This window comes from Pygocentrus nattereri, chromosome 4, assembly GCF_015220715.1.
Source record: "Pygocentrus nattereri isolate fPygNat1 chromosome 4, fPygNat1.pri, whole genome shotgun sequence".
NCBI classification, from domain to species: domain Eukaryota; kingdom Metazoa; phylum Chordata; class Actinopteri; order Characiformes; family Serrasalmidae; genus Pygocentrus; species Pygocentrus nattereri.
The window spans coordinates 48,754,269-48,767,265 of record NC_051214.1 but is presented as its reverse complement, the minus strand read 5'-3'; the positions used below and the strand labels follow the sequence as shown (position 1 = coordinate 48,767,265).

The following is a 12,997-nucleotide window of genomic DNA, read 5'->3' as shown; positions in this document are numbered from 1 at the left end:
GAGCACCTTTTTGAGTTTGTCTGCAATCTGTGACTGCCATCTGTCAGTGGTACCCTTCACATTATTAAAAATCTCTCTGTGGATCTTAGTGAGACATTTGAAATATTCATGCAGTTCATTTTGTAACTGATCAAGACAAGGGCCTCTAGTTGGTCCTTTCAGATAAGGTACTGGCATTGGTTGTATCGTATGCTTTTCATGTGGGCAAAGGTGTGTGTTGCAATTTGTAGACATTCTCATGCTCATTAATGTTTTTTTCTCCTCATCTGCTTGTTTCTGTATATAACTTTGCTTTCTCTTTCAGCTGTATCGCACATTCTCTGAATGCCTGTAGAATGGCCAGTCTACCAGTCTATGTTTTTTCTCTGCAAGTTGAGCCTTTGTCCTTGTCACTTTGTTTTTGGCAGTCGTTAGTCTATTTTGATCTTGGGTTAATTGAGCTTGTACCCTCATTGTTCCGTTTTCCGCTCTTTTCCATCTCTTTTATGATGGTGCATAATTCAGTATCAAATGATCCTCTAAGAGGCCACTGTTTTTCCTCAAACTGGGTTAATTTATTCCATTTGTTCATGCAGTGTTTTAATTCCTTTTTGGATGCAATACCTTTTGACAACATCAAACTAAAAGGTGTTAGTTCTCTTTGGTCTAGATTAATTAATTTATTTCCCATGTTTAATTCTCCTTCTTAAAGTAATGCTTGATATTTTATATAAATTAGGACTATCTGTGTTCAAAGCTCACAGTGCAGAATAGCTGCTCCTTTTTTTCCCTTTCCCAACGAGGGGATCTGCCCTCCTTAGAGTCTCGCTCCTCCTCTCACTCTCTACAGCTGTTTGTTCCTTGCTGAGACAAGACCATTATTACTCACAAATTTAATAAACTTTTTCATTATTTTAAACCCTCAATTTAATCAGCTAACCTTTCACAAAGCATGCTTTTACACCTCCTTTCTCCTTTAATTTAATGGGACATTTCTGAAGTAATCTCCCTTTACCAGCTCGTTTTGTGGGTTTCTAATGACATGTTGAACTCCTACAAGAGCATTAACGTGACCATTGTTCAGACTATGCAAAACTATTTCTTCCAAATTTGCATTTGGCTGTAAAATACCATATATATAGTTTCCCTTATTTTAACCCAAATGCCACGGGGTCACCAAACATTAGCAATTGCTTTTCTTCTTCCTTACAGTTTATCTTCCTTTTGATAAAGAAATACTTTAGAACTTCGTCTATATACAACATCCATTCCTATTTAGGCTGACTTATTATGCTAGCTTGAAATAGTGTATTCCTGGGGCAGTTCTGTGTGGGACCCTGTGGTCAACAGCCTCATTCCAACTCACTAATGCATTTATTTTCCCCAACGTAACTACTGGTCTCATTAACAACTCATAGTAATGGTCTTGTCCCAATACATAAGTTTTATCAACCAGTATGGACGTCGCTAATCCTCTCTCCCATAGCACTTCTCTTTTCACAATTGTGAGATGGACCTCTAATTCCCTGAACTGCCTCTCATCCTGGGGGGCAAATGTGCCCCATGGCAGAAGTTCTATTCCTAACACAGCTTCCAGTGATATTTCACTAGCCAACAATAAATTTAACACTAGTGTCAAAAGATCATTGCTCTACATTAATCTCCACAACTTTTGATTAATTAATGTAGTTGATGTGCCAATGCTCTCTGCCCTCTTTACCTCTGTAAGTTCTCTCTAACCTGAAGTGTGTGCGAATTCCCTGTGTCTCCACTAACAAATTATCCATGAAGTGGCTACAGTTTTCAATCTTTAAGTCTAGACTAAAAACTTACTTCAATCTTTAAGTCTAGACTAAAAACTTACTTGTTTAGTTTAGCTTTTGGTAGTTAATGTTAATTCCCTTTAGATAAGGCTGCAGATCCAGGGGTTCATGGACATAGTGAATTGTGGGTAAACTGAGATGCTGGTGCTGCTGTCACTCACTACATGCAGTCACTCAGGTTTGTGGACGGTGGAGTGGGTGAATGCCAGTGTCTCAGGGAGCCTCCGTGTCTATGTTACCTTCTGGCTCTCTCCCTTTAGTTAGGCTGTTATATTCCGACCTGCCGGAGTCATTAGTCACACTCTGATAATTTTTTACATTTTCTGTTCTTCATAAATCCAGTCTAAACTAATTCCTAAATCTTTCCTTCCTCCGAGTTACTGACTGTCCACCGGTCCGGCCCAATACTGATGGATGTCCCACCCTCAAGTCCCCCTGTCCCCCTGATTGACCAGACTGATGGAAGTTTCTGGAACGCAGCTTCTCCACTACAGATCACATCCAAATCTATATGAACTCTAATTGTTTCCACTGTTGATTATACACACCTGAATATATTAGAACTGCGTGGATGTAAAATTGACTTTTCAATGTTTAACTTATAAGTTGTCTGACCAGTGGTAGGATGGTCCCCCCTTTAGATGTGAGTCTTGGTCCTCCCGAGGTTTCTTCCTCCTCCAGCTCTGAGGGAGTTTTTCCTTGCCTCAGCGCTCACGGGGGTTCTGTATATTCTGTATATTATGTTCAGTGTTTTGTCTGATTCTCTGTGCTGTGATTCCCATTTTTGTAAAGCTGCTTTGTGACAACATCAGTTGTAAAAAGCGCTATATAAATAAATTTGATTTGATTTGATACAGTTAATAGTCTAATCCGACCACACTGTTTTCTATTGTTGCACCCAAAGTTCGGTTTATATGCTGACTTAACCAGGGCCTGTGGACAAAATTGGACTGCACCCAGGTTTCAGTTAATTTCCACTTTCTTACTCCAAATTCCCTCTGCCGATCTACATTTACACTCGTTACAGTGACAATTGTTATTGTCAACAGTTTGTATTCAATCCTACTTTTATACCTCACCTCAAATAACTCAAATAAATAATTTGCTTCTCTCCTTCTTTTTCCTCCCAAACAATGAATTAATAATTAATTAAATGATTAATAATTAATTAAATGAGAGCACTGGTACATATTCTTGTGTTACAGGTAACAAACGCATTTCATCCAATCTAAACGGTCTCCCCAAGTTATTTTCACCTCCTGTTCTGCAACTTTATTATTTTTTATCATCACTGTTTTGATTCTAATTGCAACTTGCTCAAAATGTCTCACTGTTGTAATGCACACTACGTTTATGTAAAATATAAGCCTAATTCGTGATTTTCTCATGATGCTGCAACTTAGTCATGTGTTTTAGAATTTTTCTACTACCTAACCTTTTAACTTTTATGGCCACATGCTTAAACAACATCACACAGACAAACACTTGATGCTTATCTCTCAGAGCTTTTTTTATAGGGTGCTTTTCTTCTCTCTTCTTTATTTCTTTTTCTCTCAATTTTCATGACCTCTTATCACTCTGGCTCACATCTGACTCACACTTTTTTGTTGGTTTTCTAATTATTACTCATTTTTATAACATTTTCTGTTTTCTTTACATTTTCCTCCCTTCATTTTCAGCTTATAACATTCCCTATTCACAGTCACAAATTGATTTTAAAGGTTATTTATTAACTCACAGTCATATTGCAACCACATAAGCCAGTGAAGAAAGCCTGTTCCCACATTTAAAGCAGATCTTCAAAACAGGTGTCTGCTTGCCTTTTTAGTGTGCACGCTGTGGGCAGATTTTTTTCACAGGGTCATGAGGAGGCCTGGTGCTGGTTATGCAATGGTGTCACCGAGTCATCTGCTCACCGACCCGGGTCCACCAGTTCTGTCGGGCCTAAGAGCCTCTCTTCTGTGCCCAAGGCCCTCTTGATAGAGATGGATTCTCCTAGCATGTTCTAATGTTATTACCTTAAGAGCTAGCTGCAGTATAACTTCTTTTAACAAAATTTTAAAAATGTAATGTAAATGTAAAAGAGCAAAGTAAAAAAGACCTTATTCACTGAGTTCTTGTGGAAGGAAGGAAAAGGCCTTCTTCTTTATTGATCTTAAGTGGCAAGATGGTTCCCGGAAACCACAATGCAAAGATCAATTCTACATCATTTTAGTTACAATCATTTCCAAACCTTACACTTTCCTTGGGAACCCTTATTTCCAAACATACATGATATGTGTTTTTTTTTAAATATCTTTAAAAAGGCTTGGCGAGGCAGAATGAAAGTACCATGCACCTGTAGAGCAACTAGAGAAGGCGCTGTCCTGTTACAGCGCATGTTTGCTGCAAAGCGATGTACGAGCAGTTATTGCTCTGGACACGATCTAGATGCTCCATGGCTATAAACGTCATTATTGCTCAGAGTTTTTGCATTTTGCTGCACTGTCTTGTAGCGTGTTTACTTATTATTGTTAAATAAACACTGCGGTTTTATTAAACACCTGTAGTTCGTTTTCTTTGTCTCCCTGTTACTGTGAGAAACACTGCTTGGCTCCACCATACGCCAACCGCCCACTTGGTTAAGTGTACCTACCTTGTCTCTACACTCCTTGTCCATTTATGTCAAGTATGTTTATCATATAGGTGCACTTTGTTGATGTGCAACTACAGACTGTAATTCATCTTTCTCTGTACAATTTGTTGGCCCCCTTTCACTCTCTTCTTCAGTGATCAGGATCGACATAGAACAGGTGTTGACTGGGTGGTGCATGATTCTCAGCACAGCACTAGTCAAAGGAACGCTGCTCACAGAGCACTGTTGCCTGGACAGGGCCATGTTAAGTTAGAGTGTGACAGACAGATGCCTTTATTGATCCCAGAGGGACAAAGTACAGTAAAGAGCAAAAAAAAAAAAAAAAAAGAAAAAGAAAAAGAAAAGAAGTCCTTCAGCTGTAGTATTTCACTTGTATGCGTTTAACTTTGTACTGCTTTCTATCTACAATCTTTGTCCATTAAATATTATATTGCTTTAAATTAGCAAATAAAATAAACATGATTAAATTATAATCTGACTTGTCCAGTGGTCATGCTACAAGGCCTTCGTCGGGTTTTGTGTATTTATTGTAGAGCAGAGAACATAAACGTTCAAGTGTGATGTTTTACAGCAAATGTCTCCATCTGCTGACTAAAGGTGGGACTCACACCAAATCCCACACAGCTCTCTGGAAGAATCAACTCGCTTACAAATGGCCCTGCAGGCACCCTGACATTTAAAATGAAAAGTTTAAAACTTATTTCTTACATTTTGTTAACTTTGGTTTAACACACACACCTGCACTGAAACAGTGAGTCTGTATTAATGTGTGTGGCATGAAGCCAAATTATGTCAAATAAGTAAAAATTGTGCACTAAAATGAGCAGAAAAAGCCATATTTAAGTGTGATAACTTGATGTTCACTTAATTTTGTTCTAATTTCTCCATGAAAATGTATATTGTCAGCTGTGAACTCTGCAGTAGCTCATTCCATGTAACCTGAGTAACTTTACTGTGTTTATGAACACATGGTTTTTTTATTAGTTGGTCCATATAGATGGAAGCCTGTGGAAGCTGACAGTTTCAAAGTTGTTATTCTGCTATATCCCCCCCAAAGTCTTTAGTTTCAAGTCCTCACTAGGTTTATTTATGCAGTCAAAATGTTAAATAATTAGTTTGTCATGCAGTCATATGTTAAAATTTGGGTGCCCCTGTTGTTTTTGATTTTCTAAGTGAAAATAAATGAACACATCCTCTACAGAGAAACACTTCTGTGCATTTTAACTACTGTTTATTTACTCAATTTAACATATGGGAATACATTTAAATGGCTTGTGCAAAAGTTATGGCGTATTTTCATTGTGCACCAAAAATTGCAAAAAAGGCTGTTTTCTCTGTAGAGGATGTGTTAAACTTTTGCATTTGACTATATGTCATATATTGTTAGTACAGCCTCAGAGAGCTTAATTTCTCAGGTGCATAAAGGCCCAGCAGAGGTGATCATGTAAACAGTGATCCAGTCACTATCCAGAGTCCCTGTATTTGCTCATTTTGTGAGGATGATGATCGTGATGGGGAATATGGCAAAAATGTATCATACAGCTTAAAGACATTTCCATTATACAAAATATACAGTACTGTGCAAAAGTCTTTGTCACCTAGGAAAACCATTTAGAACCATTTATCTTGGAAAATTCAGACATTAGAATAAATACAAATAACACAAATACAGTAAAAAAGAAGTTGAGTTAGAACAAATATTTGGTTGACCTCACCATCTTCAGCTAATGCATGGATTTGTTCAATTCTATCAGCAGCTCTCCTGATTTAATGAACTATTGATTAGATCAACCAGGCGTTGAATGATAGCTACAAATAATACTGGGCATCCTTGAAGAGAGGGCCGGACATAGTTAAACAAACACTGAAATACATAAAGATACTGCTTATTGCTTATTAATGTTGTTTGTATTTTTCTTAGCAAACATTTGCTGCCAATGAAATAGATTTTAAAAAATATAATTTTTTACACACCTAAAATTTGTGCACAGTACTGTATATTACAAGGTTTAGTTTTTATGTGGTTTGGGAACATATTGGAAAGGACAAAATGCACCTACTAAACAGTTGTGCCAGATTTGAAAAAGTCTGTGACAAAAGTGATTTTTGTTTTCTTCATTTAGCACTTTTGAATAAATGAACAATTAAAAAGAAATAGGAAGAAAATACAAACAACTGGCAAGATAAATTAAGAAATTAAGGCAAAAATACTTCCATCCAATCAGCTACTTGTTACTATGCAGATTATGCAGTTACTTTACACTGATTGTTGTTTTACAGCCTTTCTTGGTCTAAATCTCTTTTTATGAACTATTCAGCGTTGACTATACACACATGCATCTTTGCTCTTGCCTCACATCGGATGAGGTCAGTATTTTGACATTACAGGCAGTTGTACAAGGTGCAGGTATAAAATGAAACATGTTCACTTTTGGGTTTGCATATCATTTATAGGTAAACCAGTTTTCAAATCAAGACCAATGTCACAATTATAGCTGGAGGTTATTTCTGCACTTAAAGGCTAAAAGACCTACAGGGGGATTGTGTGTGGGGATCAAAATCAACCTGATCTTCCAGTTAGTCAATAATGTAAAGATGGGTGTGGCTGTCTTTTATTTTTACAGCAGTATCAGTTCTCATTGGAATGTCATTTCAATGAAAACGCACCCACAAACATGCTGAATAATTAGGAACAGGCAGAATGAGTTGAAGGCTTTCTTTGGCTTACGTAAAGAAAAAAAAACATTGACATCAACCAAAACCAAATTCCTTGTATGCGTAGCATACCTGGCCAATAAAGCTTGATTCTGATCTTATAAATTAAATATTAAACCATGGATTTTTAAATCAACTTGAAATAAAACATGACTTTTTTACTTCATATTCCTGGTCATATTAATCATGATTTACCACATCATTTAGAAGACAAAATTGGTTTTCTTGTGATATTTCCTTAATAATATTAACCAACAATATCTTGGCAGAAGGAAAATGCCAGTTCAGTAGTCCGTTCATATCATCATTACAGGGCCCATATCATGGGAAACTGATTTGTCCTCACTTTAAAGAAATACAAGAGTTTCTTGTAGAATGTAAACATGGTTAAAGTTTCGAAATGCACCGCTGACCCTTCACTTCATTTACAACTTCATTGACCCTCCACCTTCATTTACAGTCCATATACTGACACTAAGCTGCAAAAAAACAGCCAGTTTGAGTTCATTGAGCCTCATTCACCAAACATCATTAGAACGAAATTTCACCGGTGTTTTCTTATTTGAGATTTGTTTGTAAGTAGGAACAGAATCTACACAAAATCTTAGCAACAAAGCTGCAAATAAGTCTGAGGTTTAAGAACACGTCATGAATCTGACATAGACTTGTTCTTCTCAAGGACACATTTGAAAGCAAACTTTGAACGATATTGATGAATGAGGCCCAATGTTTTTTATGTCACAAAGATCAACATATTTGCATACAGTCATATACAAGTTTGAACACCCTTGGTCAAACTGAAAGTGAAAATAAAGTGAAACTGTGAAAATGAAAGTGAAAATAATGTAACACATCATCTACAGGTAACGTAAATATGCCGTTTTCTGCTAAATCTTACAGTATAGTGTCTATTTGTTTTTTGAGTATAACATATTGGAAAAAAATGAAAACATAAATCCTGCTGTGTGCCCAGGCCTGGAACAAACGATCAGCCTACAGACGCAAATATCCGATGGGCCCCTACCTGGCTGCCTTTATGGGTGGTCCATTAATTTGTATGATATCAAAGCAGGTGACACAAAGCCTATGCAGCACCACGGTGGCAGCACACGAATCACAGTGTAGACGCACCATCGCCATTAAATGCATTCTTTGTTAAATCAAGACAAAACTAAAAAGATTATGCATATATTACCAACAACAACCAGTGGAATATTTCCCTAGAAAGCACACAACCTCCATTCAATGCATTTACTCAATCGGACGGCTGAAATATAATGGGGAGGGGGGAGGGGGGGTAGTGCAAGTACCTTAACTACTCAAACAGTCAAGCATCCTAAGCTAAAGCATGTGGCAGGCATGTAAAATGTTCTTTTCGTTTATAATCTTATCAGAATATAATCAGAACACTGCCAATAAGGACACAGTAATGCTTTTCTTCAACTCTGGTGAGTGACATTGTATATCTGACTCTAGAAATGTGCACCCACTATTCTGTGGGAGTATTGGGTGTGATCTTTTGAATGTCTGGAGCTTCAAAGTGCGTTCACAGGAACACTAGCTCACTGTTAAAAACCTAAAACCTTGAGTTAATGGCAGTAGTGCAACAGTTGCTCAGCAGTGATTTAGGAGAAAATGAAGCAAATATATAGAAAAGACATGGAGAGAGTCAGAACTGTTATCAGCCATAACAAAATAACAAAAAATGAAAAATTCTGCTGTGCTGCTAGTAAAGTGGCCACTGCAAGTCAAGACAGCTGTTTGCATTTTCTCATAATTGATGGGCCTGTTGGATATGGTCCTGCATATTCACAAGCTTTTTTCTTTTTTATTACTCTCAATATGTGAAATGCAGCACATAAATAGTATCAGTGCATTAAAATGTACAGAAGTGAGTTCTCTGTAGAGGGTGTGTTAACTTATTCACACTCAGAAAATCACAAAACATGCTGTTTGACCAGAGGCGCCAAAACCTTTGCATAAGCCTGTATGTCCACCTATACAGCCTGCAGCAGGTTAGGCCTGGCCACTCCCACTGTAGTCATGAGGAGTATTTCAGCCTGGACCGCTTTTCCAATGAGGTTAGCCAGTTAGATCAGAACTCATTTACATATATAAGTCTTAAAGGCACAGTAACAAAAACAGCCTGTCTCGTTCTAATGGATAAAGAGAGGCTGGAAAATGTCACATAGACTGTTTTTGCTACACAAATGAACACAATTGTTAGAAGTGGACCTCCGAAGGAAAAATAAAATACAGGAAAAATGTAAGATATGGGCCCTTTCAAAATCAATAATAAACACATGGATTGCCTTTAAAAACATGATGCCTTGTTTTTAAAATCAGGTGTTTCCATTATTTTGTCCACTCCCACAGAAGAGAGATCAGGAAGACGATATTGCTCAGGTGAGTTCATCTTGAGTTACTGCGGCTGATCAGTCAACCACTTCATGCCACGTGTACACCATTTGCACGTTGATAAAATTCTAAAATTCATGCCAGAGTTTGAATAAATACGAGCACAGAATATCTTCCACCAATATTTTGTCTAATTTTCTGCATAACTAAGTAGTTAAGACGTAAATAAAGTCATTCAGAGTGGTCTGATGCAAAATCCATCATTCTAGAGAACCTTACTGAGTCAGAACTGTTCACAGTGCTGGTGATAGGAACCAGACGTCCACCTCTAAAAGCTCCCTCACAGAAAGACATTACATGAAATGGTTATAAATACACCGTGAATTTGTTTTATGACAATTCTGAGAAGCTTTTGATGCAAAACCTATTTTAAAATCCATTTATGATGGAGGGACAATAAAGCACATTGTGAGGTGAGATTTTTTTCACATTTTCCACTATTTTCCCATCATCAACATTCCATCTAGAACTCGTGTAGGTTCACGTGAAGACGTGTAGGTTCACGTGGTTTAGGATAGCAGATAAAATGCCTATATTTGTAGTCATGGTGACCCCTGATTCCTATCACCACCACTGTAAAGAAACCTGATCCATTTCACACCAAACCACTCTGAATGGCTCTGTTTACATCCAAAACACTGAATTATTCAGAATTCTTGAAAAAATCGGTGGAAAAATTGATGCTAAAATAAGCTAGGCCACAGTGTAGCGGCTGTGTTGTTGTTTGAAGGCCTGTGGCAGAGGTTTCAGAGCAGCTGGTATGGGCAGCTTGTCCAGGCTGTTGGGGAACTGTTCCGGGGGCAGCTGAGAGAGGATTCTTTGCATAGCTATGAGAAACAGCGGTGCTGGGAGTTTTCCTATCAGATAATTGAACTTCTCCTCACCGAGAACTTTGGACCAGCACTGCGGGTCCTTCTCCAGCGAGCTTTTCATCTTGAAGCGCACCTCGGGCATGAACATCAGCAGGCTGTCCAGACACAGCTTTTTGGCTCCCGTGTTGACTTTGGAGTCCCACAACTGCTCCAGGATGACATCCAGTGGGGTCATGCCATTGTGGTCCCGGGCCTGGGGCGACGCGCCACTGCCCAGCAGCAGCAGGACCGCCTCTGACCTCAGCAGCTCACAGGCCAGGTGCAGCGGCGTTTTGCCGTCTTCGGCGTGGAAGCACCCACTCCTGTTCATGTAGGAGCGCAAGGCAGGCAGCCGGTGGGCCACCTGCAGGATGAGAGTCAGGATGTCCCGTCTGTCGTAGCGGACGGCCATGGCCAGGTGCGGAGCGGATGACGGACAGCAGCAGAAGCGCTCACCTGGTGTGGCCAGGGCTCCATCTGAGAAGTGGCTGAGCAGGTACTGCGCATAGGCCTGGTGGTCATGCACTATGGCGTACAGCAGAGCCTCAGATGGAGTGTAAGAGCGCTGCGTCGCGTTCTCCTCCCAGTGGAACGTCTCCATAGTGCGCATGTCCTCCAGCATCCACACGGGCTTGTGGTCCCTCACGGCCTGGTAGAAGAGGAAGGAGAGAAGCTGGCGCTGCTTGCACTCGTCCTCCGCGGGGGTCATTGAAGGCCTGCTGGACCGGGACATGCTGAGGCTGCTTCGGGTCCGGCTGGGAGAAGAAATCCAGCTTCATAAACGCTGCATTAGCGCAACGATTGCATAAGAGCTAAAGAAAAAGAGCTAAAGAGCCGTTCATGTAGTAATAAAAATGAAGCACTAACGCGAGCTTATCGTCACGACGAGCTGGCTGCTCGGGACAGTATCGTATTCGAGAGAGAGAGAGAGAGAGAGAGAGAGAGAGAGAGAGAGAGAGCGCGGTCTGCAGTGCTGGCCCAGTGCGCAGGCGCACAGCGCTGCTCTGCTTAACCCTTCACGTTGTCATGCTGCCATGAAGAAACGCTGCTGATGTTTGTTTTGCAGTTTGATTTGTAATAACGCATTATTGTTGCTTGCCTTATGATGAAATTATTTTAATGTATAAATAAAATTGTATTTTGATCATAATCAAGTCACTGGTCTCTCAGAAACATAGAGAATACTACTTGTATGGATCTCTAGAAGTGGTGTTAAATTGATTTTAAAACTGAAGTACAATGTTTGTCATTTTGTCAGCAGTGTTATGACTTTTGACACTGAATTACTGAATTACACATCAGTATGCTCTGTCACCACAGCTGTAGAATGACCCTTACATGCAGTCATATGTGGTCAAATTCCATGTTGTTGATTTTCTAAGCGGAAATAAATAACAACATATGCTCTATAGAGAACACACTTTAATATGATGTGTTCTGTAAGTTTTAGTGCACAGTTTCCATCTATTTGAGTTTAACATCCATCCATCCATCCATCCATTTTCTAATCCGCTTCTCCGTCAGGGACGCGGGTGAGTTTAACATATTGGAAAAAAAGTGTTAAGGTCAATACATAATACAACACTAACTGTGCTAAAATGTGCAGTAGCGTGTTCTCCATAGAGGATGTCTTAACATGTTTACAATTAGGAAGTCAACAACAAGTGGAATTTGATCGGGGTGCACAAACTTTTGCACATGGCCATAACTACTGTGTTAGAGTGGCGATAAAAACTGGGAAAAAGTTGCACTTATAAACTACAGATGACAAAGTCGTGTGCACAAGTGAGAAATTCAGGATTGTGGATTATATGGGCATCATATAATAAAACATATAATAAAACATGACATCATTATAGCGTTTTTTCATCCTTCATTTGATCTGCTTTAATCATTTGGCCAACCTTTAACCTGCAGGATCACCCTCACTTATGCGTATTCAGTGCAGTACTACATCATTTAATCAGGTAACACTATAAAACTGACACACTGTTTATGACAGTAAATATGCCTGTTTTTCTTCAGTTGCAGCTCAGTTCAGCAAACCATCTTACACTGTGCACTGAGTCTTCAATAACCTTGTGGGGGTGTGTGTGTGTGTGTGGGGGGGGGGGGGGGGGAGGGTGGGGTATTATCAGTTCCTGTCAGTAACAGTGGATTCAGCTAATCAGCTGTTATAGGACATGAGGGGGTTTATGCTCTGGGTTAGATAATGTGAGACACTGCGCCTTGATAATAAACTGAACTCTCATGTCCACATGAGAAATTTAGTATTTCCTTTAGTCCAGTGTTCTGTGGGCTTGGGTGAGCATAAATCAGAAGAAAGTTATAACTACAACCGCCCAGGTTCTAGTGCAGTCTCTAGTCATCTCCAGGCTTGACTACTGCAACTCACTCTTGGCTGGTCTTCCCATGCAGTCCATCGAGCCTCTGCAGCTCATCCAGAATGCAGCAGCATGGCTCGTCTTCAATCTGCCCAAGTTCAGCCACGTCACCCCACTGCTGCGCTCCCTTCACTGGCTTCCTGTAGCTGCATCAGATTTAAAACCCTAACGCTGGCCTACAAAGCCAAAAAT

General features: G+C 39.5%; 1 protein-coding gene across 1 annotated transcript; it reads right to left on the bottom strand.

Moving 5' to 3' along the window:
* Positions 1 to 6,866: 6,866 nt before the first annotated feature.
* On the bottom strand, positions 6,867 to 11,359 carry zgc:112001 (uncharacterized protein LOC550384 homolog). Its single transcript, XM_037538196.1, has one exon. It carries the CDS (start codon positions 11,152 to 11,154, stop codon positions 10,264 to 10,266), a length of 891 nt encoding a protein of 296 aa, XP_037394093.1. The 5' UTR covers positions 11,155 to 11,359; the 3' UTR covers positions 6,867 to 10,263.
* Between the last annotated feature and the right edge of the window lie 1,638 nt (positions 11,360 to 12,997).